Source organism: Arachis hypogaea, chromosome 15 (assembly GCF_003086295.3).
Source record: "Arachis hypogaea cultivar Tifrunner chromosome 15, arahy.Tifrunner.gnm2.J5K5, whole genome shotgun sequence".
Classification (NCBI taxonomy): domain Eukaryota; kingdom Viridiplantae; phylum Streptophyta; class Magnoliopsida; order Fabales; family Fabaceae; genus Arachis; species Arachis hypogaea.
Genome location: NC_092050.1, coordinates 19,886,196 through 19,911,355, shown reverse-complemented (window position 1 = coordinate 19,911,355; position 25,160 = coordinate 19,886,196). Strand labels below are relative to the sequence as shown.

The 25,160-nt window shown below is 36.7% G+C and overlaps 2 protein-coding genes and 2 long non-coding RNA genes across 7 annotated transcripts; 3 read left to right on the top strand and 1 right to left on the bottom strand.

The window, feature by feature from the left end:
- Positions 1 to 5,308: 5,308 nt before the first annotated feature.
- Positions 5,309 to 8,181, top strand: LOC112749873 (cysteine synthase). 4 transcript variants are annotated; one of them, XM_025798295.3, is made up of 12 exons: positions 5,323 to 5,366; positions 5,458 to 5,527; positions 5,905 to 5,963; positions 6,065 to 6,174; positions 6,258 to 6,315; positions 6,501 to 6,764; positions 6,845 to 6,982; positions 7,079 to 7,130; positions 7,280 to 7,359; positions 7,513 to 7,572; positions 7,724 to 7,804; positions 7,919 to 8,181. In XM_025798295.3, exons 3-12 carry the CDS (start codon positions 5,922 to 5,924, stop codon positions 8,009 to 8,011), a joined length of 978 nt encoding a protein of 325 aa, XP_025654080.1. In that variant the 5' UTR covers positions 5,323 to 5,366; positions 5,458 to 5,527; positions 5,905 to 5,921; the 3' UTR covers positions 8,012 to 8,181. The 4 variants fall into 4 exon arrangements, with proteins under 4 accessions (XP_025654081.1, XP_025654080.1, XP_025654079.1 ...); XM_025798296.2 differs by lacking the exon at positions 5,458 to 5,527 and having other exon boundaries at positions 5,309 to 5,366; XM_025798294.3 differs by lacking the exon at positions 5,323 to 5,366 and having other exon boundaries at positions 5,386 to 5,527.
- Positions 8,182 to 17,660: 9,479 nt separating this feature from the next.
- LOC112749871 (uncharacterized) lies at positions 17,661 to 20,457 on the top strand. The gene is made up of 3 exons (XR_003175244.2): positions 17,661 to 17,751; positions 18,687 to 18,969; positions 19,764 to 20,457. It is a non-coding gene; the product is annotated as an uncharacterized lncRNA (long non-coding RNA).
- A 1,113-nt stretch (positions 20,458 to 21,570) lies between these two features.
- On the top strand, positions 21,571 to 23,069 carry LOC112749872 (uncharacterized). The gene is made up of 3 exons (XR_003175246.3): positions 21,571 to 22,092; positions 22,630 to 22,718; positions 22,827 to 23,069. It is a non-coding gene; the product is annotated as an uncharacterized lncRNA (long non-coding RNA).
- A 197-nt stretch (positions 23,070 to 23,266) lies between these two features.
- On the bottom strand, positions 23,267 to 24,139 carry LOC112749870 (glyoxylase I 4). Its single transcript, XM_025798292.3, has 3 exons — positions 23,893 to 24,139; positions 23,587 to 23,820; positions 23,267 to 23,514 (listed from the first exon to the last, which is right to left on the bottom strand). The coding sequence occupies exons 1-3, from the start codon at positions 23,974 to 23,976 to the stop codon at positions 23,398 to 23,400; spliced, it is 435 nt and encodes a 144-aa protein (XP_025654077.1). The 5' UTR covers positions 23,977 to 24,139; the 3' UTR covers positions 23,267 to 23,397.
- Between the last annotated feature and the right edge of the window lie 1,021 nt (positions 24,140 to 25,160).

The following is a 25,160-nucleotide window of genomic DNA, read 5'->3' as shown; positions in this document are numbered from 1 at the left end:
TGCACCAAATTAGTCCCCCAGATTCGAAAAAATGCACCACGTTAGTCCTTACCCTATTTTCCGTCACCGGAGGTCTGACGCCATTAGTGACTTGGCAAATATTGCCACACTGGACACGGTGAAAACGGCGTCATTTCTAGATTGGCGCTAAAATCCCCCTTTGAGCGACGTCGTTTCTATGCGATGGAAAACTAAACGTTAGCCTCTCCCTCTTTTGTCTTCACTCTTCGTCTTCAACCCCTCCATGACTGACACAGAGGAAAAACGTCTCTCTTTCGTTACTCACTGAAATCAGGAACGAGTAAGCAATAGGATTCCGGAGACTGCTTGATCACAAGTGAACACTAAACAGTTGTCTGAGGAGGTACTTTGCTGCAACAAGGAGCTTCTGTTCCGTCACCGAGGTTAGTGAAGAATTTAAAAATTTATATTTTCAAATTTTAGGGAATGCGTTGATGGTTGTTGATCATAGTTTATTGCTTTGTATATTGTTTTTTCCTAAGGTTTGTAATGAAATTTGGGCTAGGATTTTATTTGGATGTTGTCTGCAACTATTTTTTTGGGGTTTGTCTTCATGCTCTGTTCTGGTGGTGGATAAATTTGTTTTATTTTGATATATGTTTCTATAATGTATGAATGTAGTTGATGAAAACTATGTTAAAGGGATCATTGTGTGGAACTGGTGCTGAAAAGAAATTTTTGTGAATCATGCAGATGGATGTGCACTTAGATATAATGTTCCACTATGGGAGAAAGTTTCAGAAAGATGAAAACGGGATGACCATATATTCTCCTGATAAGAAGGCATGCGTTGGATACATTGATGTAGATACTTTAGATGTTTTTTGGGTGAGAAATTATTATAAGGAACTAGGATATGATAGGATAGGAGAATGTTGGTGGCATGTGCCTGGGAGGAGTTTAGACATTGGGTTAAGAGCTCTGAATTGTGATGATGAGTTGAGAGAGATGTGTTTCATGGGTGAAAAGAATGAGGGGCTGGTTGATGTTTACTTTGAGCATGCAGTTTCAACACCAAAAATTCTTGAGGGAAATGAGATTGTGGAGTATGTTGAGGGTGACCATGATGATTTGAGAGAGGTTAGTGATGAAGCTGACAATGAACCTCTACAAGATAAAACCCCAAACCAAGCTAATAAACCCACTACCCCTGCTGATGAGACTCCATTCACCAAGAACACTGAACCAATGCATAATACCTCACCACCCAAGACCATAGAACCAACAGATCCTGGTGCTAATAACCCAACAACCCAAAACAGTAATCCTACTACCACACCCAACTCTAATCCTAGCCAAGCTACTACTACAAAGCCTGTTACCACTACTCCTCCAGTTCTCCCAAAAATGAAACCCAATTCAAATGTCAACCCAAATATGAAATTCAATACTACATCATCACATAAGGCCACTGTCAACCCGAAGAATGCCTCTAAGCCCAAGCCCAAGCCCAACCAGAATTCTGTGTCTAAGCCCAAACCAAAGCCAAAGCCCAAAATCAGAACTAAAGCCTATTGCACAAGGTCTGCTTCACAAGTGAGGACTAGGAAGCAACATGAGAAGAAAAAACAAGTGCTAATGTTGTCTTCTTCTGAAGATGAACACACCACAGAGAACAGTTCATATGATCCTCGGAGAGATGATAGCTCAACTGATGATGATGTTGTTAAAAAATGTGAGACCAAGAGGAGAGAGCCTGGGTCGAAGCATGCACCTGCTGATGGACTAGCAAAGTCTAAGAGGAAGTTTCTTAACGATGATGATGCATTGGTGGTGGGTGATGAGGAGTGTGATGTGGACTTAAGTTTCTTAGAAGTCCCTGTGACAGGAGATGAAAATTTGGACAACTCATATGATCCTGGAGCAGAGTCTGATGGTGCAAACTCTTGGCACTCCGAGGAAATGAAGACTCATCCTCCTTCGGAAGATGAATTTTCTGAAGAAGAGTCAGATGATGTATTCCCAGTATTTAGAGATGGTATTCGATTCGGTGATTTAAAACTTGAGGTGGGGATGAAATTTAATACAAAGTGGGAGTTTAGAGAGGCAGTGAGAGAGTTTACAATTCAAGAAGGTAGGATGATTCAGTTTATTAAGAACGATGTTGTGATATGCAGGGCTGTTTGTAAGGCTGAGGAGTGCAAGTGGGTGGTATATGCATCACGAGATCACGAGGAGACATGTTGGCAGATAAAAACCTTCAATGACGACCACACATGTGCTAGAGAGGCCACCAACCGAGCTGCAAATAGGAACTAGTTGACTAGCAAGTTAGTGAAGAAGGTTAGGAATGTCCTGTGTGCATGCGTGTGCAGCCCTCGCAAGGGTGAATAAGAGGCCTGAAGATTTCTGTCATAAGTGGCTTACCATGGACGCATATAGAGACACCTATGCACATTACATAAATCCATGGCCTGGACAATCTCTTTGGAAAAAATTTGACCAGAATAGATCACAAGCTCCAAAGAAAAAGAAGAAGCCAGGACCAGTAACAAAGAAAAGGAGAAATGATGCAGATGAGGGTAATGAGGGAAGCAAGAAGTCTAAGGTAACTGGGACTCTAAAGAGACAACTAAAACCGTTTACCTGCAAATACTGTCTACAAAAGAGGCACACAAAGAGGGGTTGTCCAAAAAAGAGAGCAGCTGATGTTGCTCAAGCTCTTGCTGATGCAACTGCAGCTGCAGATGCAGCTGCTGCTAAGACAAAGCCCACTGAACAAGCACCTACTCAAGCTCCTCCAGATGCACCTGCTCAGGCTCCTCCAGAAGCACCATCTCAAGCTGCTCCAGAAGCCCTTGCTCAGCCACCTGCACCAGTTGAGATCGACCTCTCCCAGCCAAACTACTCCGATGCACAACAGTCCCAACATAGTCAAGAGGTAGTTGCATTTAGTTTCACAACTCATACTCAAAATTGTTGTCCACGTTCAACTGAATTTATGTCCTACTGAAACAGAATCCACTTGCGAGACCATCCAAGTTGCAGACAAGAAGGAGGTCCTCCACACCACCATCAGGATCGATTACTGTGGATCCACTACAAGGAGCAAGCTCAGCCACATCTTCAAGACTGGCCAACTTCCTAAAATTTGTCCCAACACCTGGCTTCAAGCCACCAAGAAAGAAGAAATGAAGATGTACCTGATCTTGTTTTTGCCTATTTTGGATGAAACTTGGCAGCTTTTTGTAAATGATGCTTTTTGTTTTGTGGCCTGAATTTATGGCAGTAGACTTTTAGTATATTTGAATAGAATATGACAATGATGGCACTCTGTGTCCTTTGGCTAAGGTGTATTTTGTCTTAAGAGTTGTCATTAGTATGGCAGGATTATTGTTACTTTTGTTAAAACTTATTGATATGGATATTATTATTGTTACAATTTCTTCCAGCTTCAATTATGCTACTTCAGATGCATTGTTTTTGCAATTTCTTTCAGCAATTTCATTGAATGACAGAAAACAACTATGACATTTGAGAAGAAAAATTTTTCTTTCTTCTAATACACTTCCACCCTGAATACAGTAACACAAACTCATCTTGAAGCTTTAACTACCAACATAAAACCAACAACAAAAACTACAAACAAAGCCAAACCTAAAATGTATATTTTTTGGGTTCTAACTTCAGCTTCTATCTTCCCAATTCTCCAAGCCAAATCCACCCTAACTTGGTCACCATCCACAGTAGACATTACCCTTCCTCTCAGGTCTTCTTCTCCAATGTCAGCCTAGACAAACAAACCACACCACTTCTTACCATTAACATTGTAGTTAGGGCACCCAAAGAATGGCTTGTTAGGGTTAGCCTCTGTTGTGGACCACCAAAGAACAGGGCGGCACCCACACTCACACCACTGCGGAACACCCGACGCTCTACTTCGACTGGAACTCCTACTGTTGGACCGGATGGAACTCTGGCTCCCACTTGCAATCATGCTGGTTAACTCGGAAGGGAGCAGGAGACGAAGAACCAGAGAGAAACGGAAAGAAGAAGAAGATGATGGGGTCATAGGATGAACTTAGGTTTTAAAAGGGGGATAAGGACTAAATTGGAGCAATTCAAACATTAGGCCACGTCATATAACCGTTAGTGTGTCCAGCGTGGCAATATTTGCCAAGTCACTAATGGCATATGACCTCCAGTGACGGAAAATAGGGTAAGGACTAACGTGATGCATTTTTTCGAATCTGGGGGACTAATTTGGTGCAATTGGGATCTGAAAGACTAAATCAGTACAACTCGTCAATCTCAGGGACCAAAATGGGGCTTAACTCGATCTTTATTAAATGTATATTTTATTATTATACGTTGTTATATATAGTTACATAACTAAATATATTAATATTAAATATAATATTAAGAATTGGATATATATATATATATATATATATATATATATATATATATATTAAATGCTCGGTGAAAGCGAGATGTTTTTTTGAATTTTTTAAAATATCGAAAAAATTATTCTCGCTATAAGTCAGTTACTTTTAGAATAATTTAAAAGAAAAATAAAAAAGGTCTCTTGTACATTGCGAGAAGGGTAAGTTCACTATCCTAAAGTTCAACTCCATATATCTTTATCTTTAAAAATAACACTAAAATAATTTTTTGGCCAGAAAATTGATGTGTTTGTTTTTAAATTCACATTGTTAATTTTCTATTTTTGTTTCTAACCTATATTTAAAAAAATCAACAATTTTATGTATTATATATAATATTTTAAAACATTATTAATTTCAAAGGATAACTGTATGCACATTAAAAAATATATTATTATATAATAGTTAATTTTCTTAAATAATATAATATATAATATTTTGAATAAAATGCATGCTTATACATATTTGAAAAAAATATATTATATAACAATATATTTTAACAAAATTAACTATTACAATATTTTTTATTTTTTTAATGAATAATTTAATTATTTTCAAGTAATATAAAATAATTAAATTGTTTAATATTTTTTAATTAAAAATAATACTATATAATAATTAATCTTAATAAATAAAAGTTATTTTTGTATGTATTTACACATTTTTATATTTACTTATTTTAAAACAAAAGGTCACATTTATTAATTTTAAAATATTATATATTAAAATATATTTATGTATGTATACATTGATAAATTCTATATTTATAAAATTTATCAATACTCTTTTTTTATAATATTTTTTATTTTTATTTAATAAAATTTAATAATTCATAAAAAAAAGAGACATCCAATATATATATATATATATATATATATATATATATATATATTTATTAATGTGTAAGAAGTGCGAGTGTTTCAGATACGTCCTTTGTACTTGGCTTCCCTTGTGTGATGCGTAAGTTTGACACTGACAGATTTCATTAATAAAGATTACATTCTATGTTTCCTCTCTAATCAATTTTCCAAATCACGATATTGTTAATCAGCTTTCATTGCGCATTATTACCGATCTGACTCTGTCCCTGGCCACTGCATCCATATCAGTTGCTACTATTTGTTAAGTTCCTTCTTATCATGTTTTTTTAATCGCAGTTTTATAATGTAAATCTGTTATCCTTGGTTTGGTGTTCATGCTAAAAGTCTCTAGATTTCTTTTCATTCTTGTGATCCTCATCGTGATGTTTGGTTCCAATACAAGTGGTGTTGACAAAACTTTGAGAATGAGATATAACACTTTTCCATAGCTGAATTTTCGGTTTTGGTATTTTGCTGATCTGAGTTTTCAATGCAAAAATTTTCTTTAAATATTATTCTTCTCTGTTATTATCTCCCACGAAAGCCAGATACGTATTTGGCTTTTTCTTTGTTAAGAAAAATTTGTGGTTAATGGAATTTGTTGTCGATGTGCTCATAGTTGTGTCTTTGATTCTCAGTGTTATAAGCTGATATAATGGCTGTCGAAAAGGCTGGAATCGCCAATGATGTTACACAAGTGAGTTTGATGTCCATTTCCGTTTAATGTTTCTAAGTTCTTAAAGGTTTTGCTTTGCCCCACTTGGTAGTTTTTCTCATTAGATTCTAACTTTTGTATAGTTGATTGGCAAAACCCCACTTGTATATCTTAATAAAGTTACCGATGGTTGTGTTGCCCGCATTGCTGCCAAACTAGAATTGATGGAGCCATGTTCTAGTGTCAAAGACAGGTACATACTCATTTTCTTTTCTTTTCTTTGTTTTCTCTAATTGTCACGAGTCTCAGTTCTTAATATATGTGTGTGGCATGCAGGATTGGCTACAGTATGATTGCTGATGCAGAAGAGAAGGGGCTAATATCACCTGGAAAGGTTGGTTTACTCTTGGAAGTTATTTTACACTTTGGTTGAATGGTGTTACTGTTTATTACTTTCTGTTAAAACTGAGATGCAGAACTAGCTAGAATGTGGATTGATGGAAGATAGTGTTGGTTATTTAGATGTATGATCTGATTTGTTTCTTATCTGCATGTGGCTCTTCTCATATTTTGCTGAAGAGTGTTCTGATTGAACCAACAAGTGGAAATACTGGCATCGGATTAGCTTTCATGGCTGCAGCCAAGGGTTACAAGCTCATAATTACAATGCCTGCTTCGATGAGTCTCGAAAGAAGAATCACTCTGTTGGCTTTCGGGGCTGAGCTGGTTCTGACAGACCCTGCAAAGGGAATGAAAGGAGCCCTTCAGAAGGCTGAAGAGATTGTGGCTAAGACTCCCAATTCCTACATGCTTCAGCAATTTGAAAACCCAGCCAACCCCAAGGTACCAGAAACACATCTATTCTATAATTAGTACAACTGATTCTTGCCAACTTTGGGTGATCAATTTTGTTCTTGTGGCAGATACATTATGAAACCACTGGCCCAGAGATATGGAAAGGTTCGGAAGGAAAAATCGACATGCTTGTATGCGGGATAGGTACTGGTGGTACCATCACTGGTGCAGGGAAATATCTGAAAGAGCAGAATTCCAACTTAAAGGTTAGCTGTTCTTTAGATACATTTGCAGAAGATAATTTCTGCTATAATCATGGTGTTATTTTCTTATGTTATCATTTTTCTTTTGACTTTTTGTAGTTGATTGGTGTGGAACCAACTGAAAGTCCAGTGCTCTCAGGAGGAAAACCTGGTGAGTTACAACCTCTTCTGTGACAATGACTTTCTTGTATTTTTGTTTTTAAAAAAAAGTTATTTATTTATTAGAAGTCCTCGGGGTTAAGGTCCACAACTTCATTTGTAGTACCCAGTGAGTTGCAATTTGTCATTATTAATGTGTAGGTCCACACAAGATTCAGGGGATTGGTGCAGGCTTTGTCCCCGGTGTATTGGAAGTCAATCTTCTGGATGAAATCATTCAAGTAAGCTTTATTCAAGAGTTGATAAAATGTTGTGATTCATGAATACCTTTTAGAAAGTTACACGAGCATTCAATATGTTCGAATTGGGAATAAGACTAAAAAAATGATGCATTTTATGTTTTGTTAACACTTGAGATATTTTTAAATTGGCAGATATCAAGTGAAGAAGCTATAGAAACTGCAAAGCAACTTATGCTTAAAGAAGGCCTATTTGTAAGTTCCCCAAATCTGTTGAAACTGAGAAGATCGAGCTTGAAAATGTCTATTGTACTAGAATCAATCTATGTTGAGCGAATTTCGGAAGTTAAAGTGGAAGCAGGTTATAAATTTGTTCTTTTTCCCAATTTTCTGGATGTTGTTGCAGGTGGGAATATCTTCTGGAGCAGCAGCAGCTGCTGCCATGAAGATAGCAAAAAGGGCAGAATATGCTGGAAAGCTTATTGTGGTGAGTTGATTGTACCCCTAAAGTTTTGGTGAAAGTATTTAGAAATCTCTATTTGAAAGACTGAGATGATGGGACATGTTTGTGGCATTTCTGAATTGGGGTTCTATGATGCAGGTTGTTTTCCCTAGCTTTGGAGAGAGGTACCTGTCCTCTGTTCTATTTGAATCGGTTAAACGGCAAGCTGAAAGCATGACTTTTGAGCCCTGAATTCCATCCAGCCTAAGCTCTTAAGTTGCTTCAGTCTTCAGATGGAGATTTTCAAGTGATCAAATAGACGTAGCTAGTGATCCTAGAAAACTATTTTCTGTGATTCTGCAATAAATTTTGCTTCAAAATTCTTGAATAAGGAAATTTTGAATCTTGAACTATTATTTTAAGCTGTCGTTTTTCATTTTTCATTAAATAAGTAAAAATAAGAAGGAACAAGCTAAGCTAAGAAATAAAAAGTAATATTGTATTGATGAAGCATGCATGCATATTGCATAGAGACAGTAGAACAGCAGCGTCCCTCTCTTATGCGTGCACGTCTTTCTTGATTTTGTGATCACCAACACCTACCTTTTGTCAGCATTTCTAAATCCCAATCTTCATTTCCTTCATGGGACGTCGGAAATCCATGAAGACTCCCACTCCTCCCTCAATTATTGAGACCACAGAGTGGTAGTAGGAGGTCATGTGTTGAAGAGAAGAAGAAGCGCTTTGTGGAGATCACGGATGGTAAGTGAGGTGGTAACTCATCATCACACGTGTCAGAGTCTGCTAAAGACGAATAAGAACAAGTCATCGTCGTCTACCTCCATGCTTGATGGGCATTGAGGAATGTTGGTGAAGCAGAGGCGAAAGCGTCTAGAGAAAGAGAAAAGCTTCCACATTTCTGATTTGTAGAGGGAATAAGGCAATAAGCATCTTCCTTTTTTTTTTTTAAGTCGATGGATTGGATCCTAGGCCTGGGTGCAGCTCCCAGCGAGGCAGGTAATGCTGCCATTGATCCAAGGCCTCGGCTGCAAGCATCTTCCTTGAGTTGCTTTAAAAGTAGTAGTACATCTTAGGCATGTTCAAGACCGGCCCACCCGGACTCGAGGTATATTTTGTCTGTTTTTTGTTTGTCATTTTTATTCGATACTATTTTTGGATTGGATTTAAGTTATATTTTGGGTCAACTTATCTCAAAATTATTTTTTAAAATAAAATTAGTAATATTATATTATTTTTATATTTTAATTAATATTTTTTATATTATATAGTATTATTTTTATTTTTAAAATAATTTATTTTAGTATAAATATGATATAATATTTATTAAATTTAATTTTGAAAAATAATTTTTTTTACTTTAATATATAAAATTTATAAATTTGTATATATTAATTTTGCATCGAGTTGACCTGTTATAACTAAGAGTGACAAATAGACTAAAATTCGCTGGACCAGCTTAGGTAACTTGTTAAAAAAAGACGGAGCCAAGTTAAAAATTTGAGACAGCCATAATAAAAAAAGTCCACCTAATCTATACGGCCTAATCCACGGGTCTTGGGTTTAAGATGATAATTGAATTTGAAACGTTATTGTAGTCGAGGCCTGGGTCAGATGGCAACTTTATTTGCCTCACATAGAGCTGCACGGGTGTAATGCCTAGGATTGGAGGCTGTCCAATTCACTTTACCAAAAAACATAGAGCTGCACGGGTGTAATGCCTAGGATTGGAGGCTGTCCAATTCACTTTATCAAAAAAAATTTGAAACCTTATTTTTGTGCCTGTATTTAGAATATTTGTTCGCTTTACTTTAAGCTATAATTTAGACTATACTTAATTGATTAGAGACTTGGATAATATTTAATTATATGTTATGAAAAATAATTGTTTTCCTTTAGACAATTTTAGTTTTATTATTTTGTTTCAAAAAACTTAATTGATGATTATGTTTATTAGATATTTAGAATTATAAAGACTTTATCGTTTGTGAATTTAAAAATTATAATTTATTTTATGTCTTTAGAAATTATGTTTATTTAAATATCGGTGAAATTAGATATTCTTTACTTCGGTCTACAAGTGCGCTTCACATTTTGAGTTTTCAGCCAAAAGCAATCAGAATCACTAACCTGGGATGCAAATGTCATCCATTTATACTTTTCTTTCTTTCTTCTGCAACCCACTCTATATCTCACCAACTTTATCATTCTTGACATACCTAACTTTCTATTTAATAAAGCATGTTCTCTAATAGCATCTTCAAATTGAGCGAGTAATTTGAACTCTAACTCCACCTTAAACTCATAGTCCTTGCTCATCTCAGTCTCATTATATTTAAGGTACCTTCTCTTTATAATCATATCATCTGAATCTCCCTCGTAGTTATCAATATCTTCATTTTGAAATCCTCATAAATTTTTCAAACTTCAACATCCTCACCAATAGTAGCATCCTCACCAACAGCTTGTCCATTATCATCTTGATTTAATGAGCCATTAACCCTCCCCCTCCAAAGCATTTGAAGCTCCACCATCATTTTCATCTTCAACCTCAAAACCAAAATGATCCTCGTAATCTCCATTATCAACATTATCATCAAATCTATCTTTCTCACTAGATGGTTCTAATTCACCTTCAACCTCTACTTCTATTAGACTACTGCCACTCTACTCATTTTCAGTTGACATATAATCTTACGGTTTGAAGTTATCTCAACACCATTACCTTCTTGACATCCATCAACAACATACATCAAGCAGTGCTTAACAATTTGTGACACTAGTAATCTATCCGCTGTTCTCATGGCATTTTCATCACTCATCAACTCTAAGATTTGAGTTCAATTGGCAGTTTGGTTTACTATAGTATATCTTGGCATAACCTTTGTACCCTAACTTCTTCAGCTCAATAACTATTTTTTGCAGACTCTATTCATCAAGCTTAAATTGCAAGTCTTCCAACACTTTTCCCTTCAAATATTCTAGACCGTGTCCTGTATCATGAAATTTTCACCGTGATGTAGGTTTATGGTGAAATCCAAATTTCCATCACTACACCAAAAAGAAAGAAAAAAAAACTAATAAACCAGCATCATTACAGCAACAACAATCAACAATAAACAAAATTCATAATCTGCGAAACCAATTCATAAACCAATTCAACATTTCAATTTAATCAATATTATATCTATTTATAATAAGCTCATAAACTAATTAAAATAAAATCCACATCAATAACATAAAAGAATCAACCTTGAAAAGAAAACTAAAAAAAAAAATAAATTATCACCTGTTGTTGTAGAGGCAGAACGTGGACAACGAGCAGCAGTTCAAAAAACAAGAAAGGGACGGAGGACCGGTGCAGCGAGACGCGAGCAGTGGAGCACACTAGGGTTACGAGCAATGACGGCGGACGAGCAATGAAGGCAGATGAGCAGGGATGGCGGACGAGGCAAAGGGCGACGAGCACGCGAGGGACGACGAAAATGACAGGGACGACAAGAACGCGAGGGAAGACGAGAACGCGACGGAGGTCGACTGGGGGAGACGCCACGAACAGGAGCTCGTTGAAGAACTTAGGGCAATGTGTGAGTGTGGGATAAAATGACAAGGGTTATTTTAGAATTTTTAAAATATGCAGATGTCCTCAATTGGATTGGACTCCTCTAAAGTTGTATTGTCACTTTAGAGAAAAAGTATACTATTAATTACTATTGAATTAAGATTGTCACAGATAATAAATGTTAAAAATTTAAAGGTGATTTTTTTTGGTGACTTAAAAGAAAATAAACAAAAACCAAGAAAGAAAAAAAAACAAGAAACTGCTTAAGAAAGGCAGTCTCGCTGAATACTACTCTCAAACTCCTTCCAAGGCAATGGAAGCTCCACTTGGGGAGAAATAGTCCTCATTGCAGTCTTTGCCATGATGTCTGCTACTGTATTTGCATCTCTCAAGATCAACCGAAGATCAGCACGCCATTTCCAAGACATGATATCTCGGATTTTTAACACCAAAGGATTAATAAACCCAGAGCAATTTTGTAAATTATTGACAATAGTAAATGCCTCCACACAGTCTGTCTCACATATAATGTCTCTTTGTCCCGAGTCCCATGCTAAAAGAAAGCCTCTCCAAATAGCAAACAACTCTCCTTGCAAAATGCTACGACTCTCAATTGTTCCCAGACAGCCTCGTTGCCACCTTCCCTTCCAATCTCTGCTAACACAAGCAAAACTAACTCGAGAACCACTGCCAGGATAGCTAGCATCACAATTAATCTTAAAGGTACCCACTGAGGGGGGAATCCAAGAGCCACTAATGGTTGAGGGGATAGATAGTCGTTGCAACTCAAAAATATTTCGGAGCTCCTTTTCTAAGGACAAAGCCATACCAATCACCTTGTCTGTGGTCCAATGCTCGTGAGGATGAAAGATCTCGTTATTTCTCGAACACCAAATCCACCAGAGACCAGAAAAGAATCTAAAAGGGCGCTGTTTGCTATTATATAAGAACCAACTCATCAAATCCACTGGTTGATCGGAGATCCCTAAAGCTTGCCAAACAAGTTGGGCTTTTGGACAATCCCGAATACAATGTAAAACCGATTCCTGACCTGAGAAACATCGTGGACAACTATCCGTGTGCGAAATGCCCCTCCTAAAATGAAATGCAGCAGTAGGAAGAGCCTCCCGAAGACATAGCCAGGCAAAAAATTTGTGCTTTTCTGGAACATGTTGACGCCAAAGCCAAAGCCAATTACCCCTATCCTCCCAACTAAACATCTTCTTACTGAGCCACAAATAACCACTATGAGCATCATAAACCTTTGAGGCCGCACCAGTCCAACACCAACCGACCTCTGAACCAGCTTGAACATCTGGGTTGTAAGAGTTAATGTTGCTCTGCAGAGACTGATTCATATGAGAATAGATATTCTCAAGGTTCCACTGTCCAGATGACCAAAGGTCCAAGATCCTGAGATCCGAATCAGAAATGTGAACATAATCCATCTCCTGACATAGTCGCCCCTCTCTTCTCCATTTAGAAAACCAAAAGTTCTGTTCCAAATCCCCAATGCACCAACTAAAACCTTCCTTCAGGATATCCCAAGCTCGACATATACTCTTCCAAACATAAGATCCCCTTCCTCGAGACCGACTAAAACAATCAGCCTTAGAAGAATGGTATTTCTCCGTCAACAGTTGAACCCATAGCTTGTCGGGATGGTGAAAAAGTTGCCAAACTAGTTTTCCAAGAAGAGCAATATTGGCACAAAAAGGATCTCTAATTCCCAGACCTCCAAACTTCTTAGGAGTGACCAACACTTTCCAGTTAACTAGATTCAGGCCTCTACCATCAGCTTGACCCTTCCATAGAAAGTTTCGCATCATGGATTCTATCTTATTAGTTACCCCTTTAGGGAAGAGAGATACTTGCATGCGATAAGTAGGAATCGCAGTCACTACCGAGTTGAGCAAACAGAGTCTGCCTGCCTTATTAAGCAATCTCCCTTTCCAGCTGGCTAGCCTTCCCCGAATCTTGTCCAAAACATCGTTGAAAGTTGCGCGTGTCACCCGAGAGTGATTAAGGTTCACCCCTAAATACTTGCCCAAGTTCTGGACGAATCTGATGGAGGAGACTCCAGTGAAAATCTCTTTTCTTGTCGCTGAAACATTCCTGGAGCATAGCGCTTTAGATTTTTTCACATTAACCTTCATTCCAGAGGCTCTGCAGAAATTTTCCAAAGCTACCATTACAGTTTGAACTTGTTGTTTTTCAGCTTTACAGAAAAGAAGCAAATCATCGGCAAACATCAAATGAGAAATTCTTGGACCCCCTCTAGAAACCGCAACTGGCTTCCACAAGCCCTTATCAACTTGCTGATTAATAGAACAGGATAATCTCTCCATACACAATACAAACAGATACGGTGATATAGGATCTCCTTGCCTAAGACCCCTGCTCGGAGTAAAGCTATTTAATCTATCCCCATTCCAGAGGATAGATAGTGAGGAAGCAGTGAGACAACGCATAATCAGATTGACTGTCGGAGGAGGAAAGCCAAAACTCACCAGGGTTTGTTTCAGAAATCCCCAATCCACTCTATCGTACGCTTTCTCCAAATCAATCTTAAAGGCCAGGGTGCCTTTCTTTGACTTTGTCTTCTTCATAAAATGGAGAACCTCTTGTGCTACAATGATGTTGTCAGGGGTTCCTCTCCCCGGGATAAACCCTCCTTGAAGGGGCCCAATAATCTCTTTGAGATGGGGACGAAGTCTATTGACCAGGACCTTCGTTATAACTTTGTAAACCACATTACATAGACTAATTGGTCGGAAATCCTTCATGGAAACCGGGTTTTCTACCTTCGGAATAAGAACCACAAGAGTTTCCATCATCCTTGGATCCATATCCAAACCAGAGAACGCATGACGAACCATAGTCCAAACATCAAAACCAACAATCTTCCAGTATTCTTTAAAGAAGAAAGCCTGAAACCCATCAGGGCCCGGCACCTTAAAAGAATGCATACTGAAAACAGCCGACTTAACTTCTTCCAGAGTAACTGGTGCTGTGAGGCTACAACATGCTTCATCATTCAGGGAAGGCAGCGGCACATCACCAAGACAACCTAAGTCTACATCCTCCGACTGGCAGAATAGGCATTTATAGAAGGATTCAGCTTCCTTTCTAAGGACATCCGGGTCCGTTTCCCACACCCCATCTTGAAGAAAGAGACCATGAATCTTATTATGCTTTCTCCGCACAAGAGTCTGGACATGAAAGAACTTGGTATTTCTATCCCCAAATTTTACCCACTGCTCTCTGGATTTTTGAAACCATAGAAGTTCCTCCTGCACAAGCGTGTTATTAAATTCCTCAATCAGCTGTTTTTCTTTTTGCCGCATAGACAAATCTTCCATTACTTCAAGTCGCTTCTGAAGGAAATTAATCTGTCTCTCCAATTTGCATTTCCTAACGAAAATGTTGCCGAACACTTTAGAATTAAACTCCAAAGAGTTCTTCTGCACTTCTGAAAGCTTGCCATGCATCTCTCTGTAGCCAGCCTGCCATGACTGGTTCACAATATTTATGTACCCCGGATGAGTTGTCCAAGCTACAATAAACCGAAAAGGTCTATTCTTTTTCGGTTGGGGACGACCTGTACAGCGTACTAGGATAGGACAATGATCAGACTGAAGCCTATTTAAAATTTCTGCGTAAGCCTCTGGAAAGAGAGATAACCAGCCACTATTGATACAAACCCGGTCAAGTTTTTTCGCCACCTCAACACCATTTTTAACCCTTCTGTACCAAGGAAACTGTCTTCCAATAGTCTTCAAGTCAAACAGATTACTATTCCCTAGAGAGGCTGCAAGCCGATCTGCATGACGACTCGAGAAGAGGCAACCCTTAGATTCATGAGAGAATAGTACTTCATTAAAATCACCAAGAACAATCCATGGCCCGCAGAAAGACGAAGACTGAGTAACAAGATAATCCCATAGCAGAACTCTGGTATTAAATTGAAGACTACCATAGATACCACTGCACCTCCAAATCACAGTATTTACCTGAACCTCAACTGTAACACACTGATCGAAAGCATCAACCCATTTGCAGTGAACACCCTGTATTGCAGAAAGGAACCAAATACCCCCCTTGTGTCCTGACGCCTCCACTATACCAATAGGGTGATAACCAAGTCTTTCCCAGAACAGTTTCAAGTGTTGAAAAGGACAGTGAGTTTCAACCACAATAAAAATTACAGGTTTAAATTTCCTAACCAGCTCTTTACAATTCACCCGGGCTAACTTATTAGAAGCACCCCTAATATTCCAAGCTATTATATTTAAACTATCCATAATATAAAAATATAAAAATATAAAACAAGGAAATCAAAGTGCTTCACCAACCTCAAACCGAGGCTTGCCCAGCGGAAGTGACTCCCGTGACCTTCAGGTTTGCCGAATCTCCCTGGAATATCTCCTTAATCCCGCCTACCGACGCAGTAACAGCCGGCAATGCGCCTTCCTTCTCCAATGGAACCGCCACGGTAACACCTTCCTTCACGGTTGCAGGAAGACATGACGATGCTTCCACCACCGTGCCTCCATTCTTCTCAACTGGCGAGCTCTGTAGGGACCCCGGCCTTGGTCGTTTCCGGAGAGAGGACCCGCAAGGCACTGGGGTGTGTCGGGTTGAGGAGATCGACGTCTCACCAACACGGGAAGCGCTGTGTCCGACCTTGACTCGTGACCCGACCCTAGCGCGATAGGAGCTGGATCCATTCGTGTGAGAGAAGTGAATGGTGGGCCTGATTACTCTACTCGAATCGATTTTGGATTGAATGCCTCTTTGGACCTTGTTAAATTGCTTCTGACCCAGCTTGGTTTTACCTTTCCTCACAACTTGCTCCCAGCCTGGTTCATCATGCATGCAAGCCTCCTCAACATTATTTCCTTCCAAATTATTAGCCTCCAAATCTTCTTGCAAATTCGATGCAGGATTCTTGCCAGTAACGCCACCTACCACATTAGGTTCTACTTCATTTGAATTGTGAATTTTGGTCTCAGGATGTGGCACTGCCTTTATACCGTCCCATGGCTTGGTGGCATCGGAATCAGCACTCTTTCCTTCCCTAGAGTCTCTACCCAAGCACTGTGCCATATCGTGACCATAACGTGCACAAGAGTTACAAATTAAATTTAAACTTTCATACTCCACTACATGAGTTACGCCTTCCACAATGATATGCTTGATCACTGGCAGTCCTAAATTTATTTGAACACATACTCGGGCATATCGTCCCCTCTCAGCCAACTTAGTGGCTAAGTCCACTTTGATGGGAACTCCTATTGCAGAAGCAATACGCATCATGGCCTGTTCTTGATAGCACCAGATTGGGAGCCCCGAAATCTGAACCCATACAAGCGTAGACCCGAAGGATTGCTCACATGGCCGAAAATCTATATCCCACGGTTTTACAGCAACATAGTGCCCCTCAATCAACCACGAGCCACCAAGCATGACCTTCTCACGATCTTCACATGCATCGAATTTTACCATGAAGTACCCAAACCCCACATCAAGCAGATCAAAGCCACCTTTGATGCGCCAAACCATCCGAAGCTTGTGTGAAAGAGCTGTGTAACTATAATTTTTATCAAGAACCTTAATCACTAAAGCTTCTCGATAAGGCTCTGTCAAACAAAGCTTGGCTTCTTCAGTGAAGTTTACACATGGAGGTTGGGAATCGCCCTGCTTGCCCACCACTGTGGCTATACTATCCCCAGATATAGATCCTGCAAGTGCAAACGCATTCGATTTCTCTGACCCAATGACTTTATCTCTAAAGGAGATCTTTGTAGGATTTGAAAAATCCCCTCGTGAAAAACCCTCCTTGGCACTTTACTAATATTAAAGTATCACTTTATCACTTTACTAATATTATCACTTTAGAGGATTTTTTTCCTCTTTAATTAGGTCTCCAACCCTAATAGTGAGAATATTCATCTTTTTAAACAAAATATTCTGTTATTTCAAACAATTTTGTTAACATAAAAACTAAATTGAAAATAATTATATGATTTAAGAACCCAATTAAAAAGAAAAAAATATAGTAACTTAATTAAAAATTCGTAAAACTATAAATATCTGCAGAACAATTAAACCTAAATTTTATTAATCATGTAATATTGTTCGTTTTGTCAAGTAAAAAAAAACGACTTTCCATGGTTTGCTTTGAAATTTTTTTCCAAAAACCCAAAATTAACTGGATAAAAAACAGGGTCCATGATTTTTGGGCCGGTACACAGAATTGGTTAGCATTGGCCCAAAAAGAAAAAGGAGTTAAAAGGTGAGCTGGAACTGCAATTGGAAGAGTAGGCGAACAATGAAGCTAATTAGGGTTGAAAAGTGCCCTGCGTCCTGCGACTTATGGGGCCGTGGCGAGTGAGTAAACGCAGTGCAGGTATACATCTCCTTTTGATTTGATTGTGATCTGATGATATGTTCTGATAGAATGAGGCAATGATGATGGTGTTGTGCATTTGAGCATTGAGTGGTGAGTGAGGACGAGCATGGTGGCGAGGCGTTGTTTCTGTTGACGCAGCCATCTTATTCGTCGGATTGCCCCTCTCAGTGTGAATGCCAACCTGAGCCTCCTTTGACTCCTATCATTAGTTTAAGTATGAGGCTTGACTTCTCAATGCCTATGATTACTATTACTTCCCCTCTCTCCGTTTCGCAGCCTACAAACATTAGCAACAACAAACAACAACAAAAACAAAATTCACATGCAATAATTTCCTTGCTCTTTTTCTCTTTCTGTCTCTCTCTCTCTTTCCGTTCAACCTTAGTGTTATTGCATGTTAGTGTTATTGCAAGTGCTTCTGCTTCTTCTACTTGGAATCATATCATATATATATATATAGTACTTCTTCTTCTTCTTCTTATTATGACGGCGGGGCAGTGATGATGATCTCTTCAATTGCAACAGACATATGAGTTGGGGGTTGAGAGGTGTGTGTTGTGGCAAGGTGACTCAATGTAGTGTCTGTCTGCCTGTTGATGCAGCCATGCATGCATGCCTTCCCCCATTTCTTGTCTGACAAAAGGCGAATCTGAGCCTCCTCCTTCAATTCCAACACTAGTTCATTCTTCAGCGCTTTTTCTTTTCCTTTTTCCCTTTCATTCTTATTAATCATGGACACCCACCCAGAAACATTTCTATATTTATTTATTTATTTCACACTACTTGTTTCGTGAATGGTTACTCTGTCTTTCTTATTATTCTTCAACTATTACTCTTTGCTTAAGTTCTCAACTTTCTTCAGATTGCAGTGTAGTTCCATGATTTTGATTTTTCCGTTTTCCTCTAAATATTTTTTTGTGGCTTGTTTGCAGTTGTGGAATGGGAATAAATATCCGATCCTGAGACTAATTAGTTTTTGAATTTGTTTAGTGCGAGAACCAGTATGGTTAGATTGCACAAAAAGACAATTTTATAGTTAATATTCATCAATATACATTTTAAAAACATCATGCTATACATATTTTCTAACTACTAGTTGAAAAATATGTATAAAATATATATAGCATGATGAGTTTATAATATTTATTAATGAATTTAACTATAAAATAAAGTTCAACTAATTTAATGTTCAAGACCGGCCCACCCAGATTCAAGGTATATTTGACCTGTTTTTGGTTTGTTATTTTTATTTGATATTATTTTTAGATTAGGTTTAGGTTATGTCTTGGGTTAACTTATCTGAATCGAAATAATTTTTTAAAGTGAAATTAGTAATATTATATTATATTTTTATATTTTAATTAATATTTTTTATATTACATAGTATTATTTTTATATAACATTTATTAAATTTAATTTTTAGAAATAAAATTTTATTATTTTAGTATATAATATTTATAAATTTGTATATATTAATTTTGTATTGGATTAACTTGTTATAACTAGGAGTGTTATAACTAGGAGTGACAAACAGATCTAAAATCTGCTGGATTGATTGGCAAACAGACTTAAAATTTGCTTAATCGATTGGCGTAACTTGCCAAAAAAAAGTGAGATTGGGCTAAAAATTTGAGCTATTATCATCTTGATTTAATGAGCTATTAATCCTCCCCTCCCCCACCCCAAGAATTTGAAGCTATATCATCATTTTCATCTTCAAAATCAAAATGGTCCTCATGATCTCCATCATCAATACTATCATCAAATTTATCCTCACCTTCAACCTCTACTTCTATTAAACTACTGCTACTATTCTCATCTTCAGTTGGCACATAATCATAGCAATGCTTAACAGTTTGTGTCACTAATAACTTATCCTTTCTCATTGTATTTTCATCACTCATCAATTCTCTAAGACCTGAGTTCAATTGGCAGTCTAGTTTACTGTACTATATCTTACCATAACTTTTGTACCCTAACTTCTTTAACTCAATAACTATTTCTTGCAGATTCTATTCATCGAGCTCAAGCTGCAAGTCTTCCAACACCCTTCCCCCCAAATACTCTAGACCTTGCCCTGTATCATGAAAATTTTCACCATAATGTAGGTTTATGGTTAAATCCAAATTTCTATTACTATACCAAAAGAAAGAAAAAAAAAATCTAGTAAACCAACATCATTATAACAACAACAATCAATAATCAACAAAATTCATAATATGCGAAACTAATTTATATGCCAATTCAACATTTCAATTTAATCGCTACCATATTTATTTATAATTAGCTCATAAACTAATCAACAATAAAATTCACATCAATAACATCAAAGAATTAACCTTAAAAAAAATGAAAAAAAAAATATCACATGTTGTAGAGGCAGAGCGTGGACGACGAGCAACAGTTCATAAAACAAGAAGAAACGGAAGAGCGGCGTAGCGAGACGCGAGCAGTGGAGCACACCAGGGTTACGACGGACAAGGCAAGGGCCGACGAGCCTACGAGGGACGACGAGAACGCGACGGAGACCGACTGGGGGAGACGTAGTGAACGGGAGCTCATTGAAGAACTTAGGGCAAGGTGTGAGTGTGGAATAAAATGTCAAGGGTTATTTTAGAATTTTTGAAATATAAAGATGTCCTTAATTAGGTCTCCAACCCTAATAGTGAGAATATTCATTTTTTAACATAATATTTTGTTATCTCAAATTTTTCGTCAAGATAAGGACTAAATTGAAAAAAAATTACATGATATAGGAACCCAATTGAAAAGAAAAAAAAGTATAAAGATTTAATTAAAAATTTGATAAAACTATAAAGATCTGCAAAATAATTAAATCTAACTTTTATTAAGGGTTAACCACCAAAAATATCCCCGAATTATTTAAACGTTGACAAAAATACACCTAAATTTTACTATTGACAAAAATGCCTTCAAATAATTTAAAAATACAACAACAATACCCAACAGGAAATATATATTTTTAAAAAAATATCTTAAGATTGAATTTTGATGCAATTTTTTGCAAATATGATTATAAAAATAAAATATTATAATACATAAAAATTGGTAATTTTTTATTAAGTATATATTTTTTTATAATTTTTTTTGTTAACAACCAATAATACTTTTAAAAAATCACAAAACAATATATACTTAACAAAAAATTACCAAATTTTAACAATAATAACATCTCATTTTTTAAATCATGCTTGCAAAACATTACATCAAAATTCAATCTCTAGTATATTTTTTGAGAAATACATTTAATGTTAGTTTTTTTTGCAAAATTATCTAACATTAAATATGTATTTCTCAAAAGATATATTAGAGATTGAATTTTGATATAATTTTTTACAAGCATAATTAAAAAAATGAGATATTCTTATTTTTAAAATTTGGTAATTTTTCGTTGAGCATATATTTTTCTTGTAATTTTTTGTTAATAAAAAATATATACTTAAAAAAATTACCAAATTTTAAGAATAAAAATATCTCATTTTTTTAATTATTCTTGTAAAAAATCACATTAAAATTCAATCTCTAAAATATTTTTTGAAAATATATATTTACTATTGAGTGTTGTTATTGTGTTTTTAAATTATTTAAAGACATTTTTATTGATAGTAAAATTCAAGTGCATTTTTATTCGCACTTAAATAATTCGAAGGCATTTTTGATGGTTAACTCTTTTATTAATCATGTAACATTGTTCGATTCGTCAAGTTAAAAAAAATCGACTTTTCATGGTTTGCTTTGAATTTTTTTCAGAAAACCCAAAATTTAGATGGATAGAAAACAGGGTCCATGATTTTTGGGCCAGTACACAGAATTGGTTAGCATTGACCCGAAAAGAAAAAAGGGGTTAAAAGGTGAACTGGAACTAGAAGAGAAGGCGAAATGTGAAGCTAATTAGGGTTGAAAGGTGCCCTGTGACTTATGGGGCGGTGGCCAGTGAGTAAACGGAAAGCACGTATACATCTCCTTTTGATTTGATTGTGATCTGATGCTATGTTGTCGCAGAATGAGGCAGTGATGATGGTGTTGTGCATTTGAGCATTGGCGAGCGAGGATGAGCATGGTGGCGAGGCGTTGTTTTTGTTGACGCAGCCATCTTGTTCGTCGTATTGCTCCTCTGAGTGTGAATGCCAACCTGAGCCTCCTTTGACTCCTATCATTAGTTTAAGTATGAGGCTTGACTTCTCAATGCCTATGATTACTTTCCCTCTCTCGTTTCCCAACCCACAAGCAGCAGCAACAACAAAGAACAACAAGAAGAACAAAATTCACACGCAATGATTTCCTCGCTCTTTCTCTCTCTCTCTCTTTCCGTTCAACGTTAGTGTTATTGCATGTGCTTCTGCTTCTGCTTGGAATCATATCATACATATATATATATATAGTACTACTTCTTTTTCTTCTTCTTCTTCTTATTATGACGGGGCAGTGATGATGATCTCTTCAATTGGAACAGACATATGAGTTGGGGGGTTGACAGGTGTGTGTGGTGGCAAGGTGACTCAGTGTAGTGTTTGTCTGCCTGTTGATGCAGCCATGCATGCATGCCTTCCCCCAATTCTTGTCTGACAAAAGGCGAATCTGAGCCTCCTCCTTCAATTCCAACACTAGTTCATTCTTCTTCGCTTTTCCTTTACCTTTCTACCTTTCATTCTTATTAATCATGGACACCCACACGGAAACATTCCTATATTTATTTATTTATTTCACACTTCTTGTTTCGTGAATGGTTACCCTGTCTTTCTTATTATTCTTCAACCATTACCCTTTGCTCAAGTTCTCAACTTTCTTTTCAGATTGCAGTTCCATGATTTTGTCCGTTTTCCTCTAAATACTGTTTTTGTGGCTTGTTTGCAGTTGTGGAATGGGAATCAATATCCGATCCCGAGACTAATTAGTTTTTGAATCTGTTTAGTGCGAGGACCAGTATGGTTGAATTGCACAAGGTAGAAATGAATCAGTGATGTCGTCTTTAACGAGCAGAGATGATTTAATCATATCATTGTGCTGAGTTTCTTATAACTTTTTAGTTTCATTACCCCTCTCCTGCCCAGGTACTGCGAAGCGAAGCTATTAAGATGTTATGATACCACTCTTCAAGTATTGGAGGACCTGCATTTGTTGTATAAAGTATTCAACAGATGCCACTAGTCCAAGTGACCAGCAGTGCAGCAGTAACTGCTGCAACCTGTTTGTTATGTTCATTCTCGAGAAAGTTGTACTATATCTATAAATTATTTGTAAATCACCCGAGACAGTGACCAATTCTTTCGATATTCGACTTATTTTGATAATCACCAATTCACCATCACACTCGTAAAAATTCACTTGCTAATTCGCTTGTCCGGGTTTAAGTAAGGTTTGTAAAATTTCTTACTAGAGTTTAAAATTTACATCGATTGAATTACTGTGCAATCCAAAAGTTATGACAAAAGCGATAGAAGAACTCAAGCTAGCCATTGGCAGAGGATGTATTAGGGTGTTGATCAATGCCTTTGATTGGAAACTCGAAGATAGCATGCATAATATAAATTGGTCATGATTACAAGTGTTGATAAACGATAAGGCACAAACACAATACGTCATGTCATAGATTCATAGTTATACATAGAAACATACTAGTAATTAGGAATCTTGTTCCCGGCTTGCAACCTCCAAACCGTTACCATCTGGATCGAAAAAGAAAACTTGCTTGATCTTGCCATTTGGTAGGGATTTCTGAAAAGTCTCGATACCCTTGTCCTGCACATATCAAAACGATAAGTTTCAATAAAATGAAACAAAAGGCATAACATAAATAAGTAAAAAGGAAACCTTGAGGGTGTTGACAAAGGAATCGAAGTTGGAGACGGAGAAGCAGATATGGTGGCCTCTGGGGAGATTCTTGGGATCAGCGACAGGAGAGCTGGCGCTCCATGGACCCTCGGGGAGGGAGGTGGTTGGGTCGCGCTCGATGAGATGGATGTATACAGAAGATGATGGGAGGCGGAGCCATATAACCTCGAAGTCTCCGAAGTTGGGGGTCTCCACTTGCTCGAACCCAAGTATCTGCACCGTAAAGTTAATTACAGATGCTGATATAATTACTTGGTAATTGAAGAGACGAAGGAAGCGGCTAACCTGTTGGTAGAAATTGGCGAGGCGCCTAATGTCAGAGGACTCTCGAGAGATATGATTTAGGCTCACTCCTTCAGCTGCCGCCATTTCTTCTTCTTCTGCTGCTGCCGCTGCTTCTGCTTCGGATTATACTTACTAAAATACGTGTACCGTTTTCTTTCTTAACTCCCACACAATTACAATTGCTAACAAATGCACCGCATGGACAATTCGCTCGCCTTCTAGATCCAAAAGATTAGGTTAGATTAAAACTTTATTTTAATATAAAAAAATTGTATTTGATAAAAGTGAAAATATTATGCAGTATGCACAAAGATTTTTTAGTAAAAAAATAAAAGTTAAGTTAAATAAAAAATACTATTTATATATTAAAATCAGTTATCAAGTATTTGTGTAGAAATACATATATAATTTAACTCATTTTTAATGTGTATTTTACTCTAATGTCAATTTTTATGAATGATTTTAGTGTACACTTAGCATGATTGAAAAAAAAAATTATTCATTTTTTTGTGTAAATTTAATTAGGAGCCCTATGGTTAGACTTGGTTTGATAAAACATTTATCAAAGTTGTGAGAGTAGAATCGATTTTATAAACTGGTTTAATAATCCAACAAAAATTGAATCGTGATTGAACTGGTTTAATTAAATATAAAATAAAATTATTAAAAATTTAATATATAATTTTAAATATTTTAATTAAATAATTTTTAAACTAATAAAATTCTAAAATTTTATAATTTCACCTAATAGCTTATTTATAATTTATTATTAAAAATTTATAAACAAATTCAAAAACATCAAAATATATGAACGAGGAAGTTTTGAACTAAACAATGTACTTTTTATTGTTTCACTTTTAAAATAAAAAAAATTCTAATTAATTTTAATCAACAACACCTAAGTATTGAACACAAACTCACAATATTTCTAATCACATCCACAACAAACCAACAATACATTCAGGATCAGAAGTTAGAAGTATTTGTTGGATCACAGATTATGTTAAATTTTTGCATGAGGTGGTTCATTTCATTTCATTCCATTCATGATATGTAATGAGCATTATAACGGGCAACATAAAATTGTATCTCAAATTTGCAGGAATACATCAGATAATATTCTGCTACAGTGAAACTTATAACATGAGGTGTAAGAGCTTGTAAATAAGGCAAATAATTAAGTTAATACTCAATTTGATTCTTGAATTTGTATACAGAGTTTTAATTTAGATTTTAAAATATAATGATTTTTACCTTCATTCATCTCT

Bases quoted from the DNA above. Each gene is read 5' to 3' on its own strand.
- LOC112749873 (XM_025798296.2), top strand. From the start codon at position 5,922: ATGGCTGTCGAAAAGGCTGGAATCGCCAATGATGTTACACAA. The intron at 7,131-7,279 runs GTGAGTTACAAC...ATTAATGTGTAG, and splicing joins GCTCTCAGGAGGAAAACCTG to GTCCACACAAGATTCAGGGG. The intron at 7,573-7,723 runs GTAAGTTCCCCA...ATGTTGTTGCAG, and splicing joins TGCTTAAAGAAGGCCTATTT to GTGGGAATATCTTCTGGAGC.
- LOC112749870 (XM_025798292.3), bottom strand. From the start codon at position 23,976: ATGGCGGCAGCTGAAGGAGTGAGCCTAAATCATATCTCTCGAGAGTCC. The intron at 23,821-23,892 runs GTTAGCCGCTTC...TTTACGGTGCAG, and splicing joins TCGCCAATTTCTACCAACAG to ATACTTGGGTTCGAGCAAGT. The intron at 23,515-23,586 runs GTTTCCTTTTTA...TGATATGTGCAG, and splicing joins CCTTTGTCAACACCCTCAAG to GACAAGGGTATCGAGACTTT.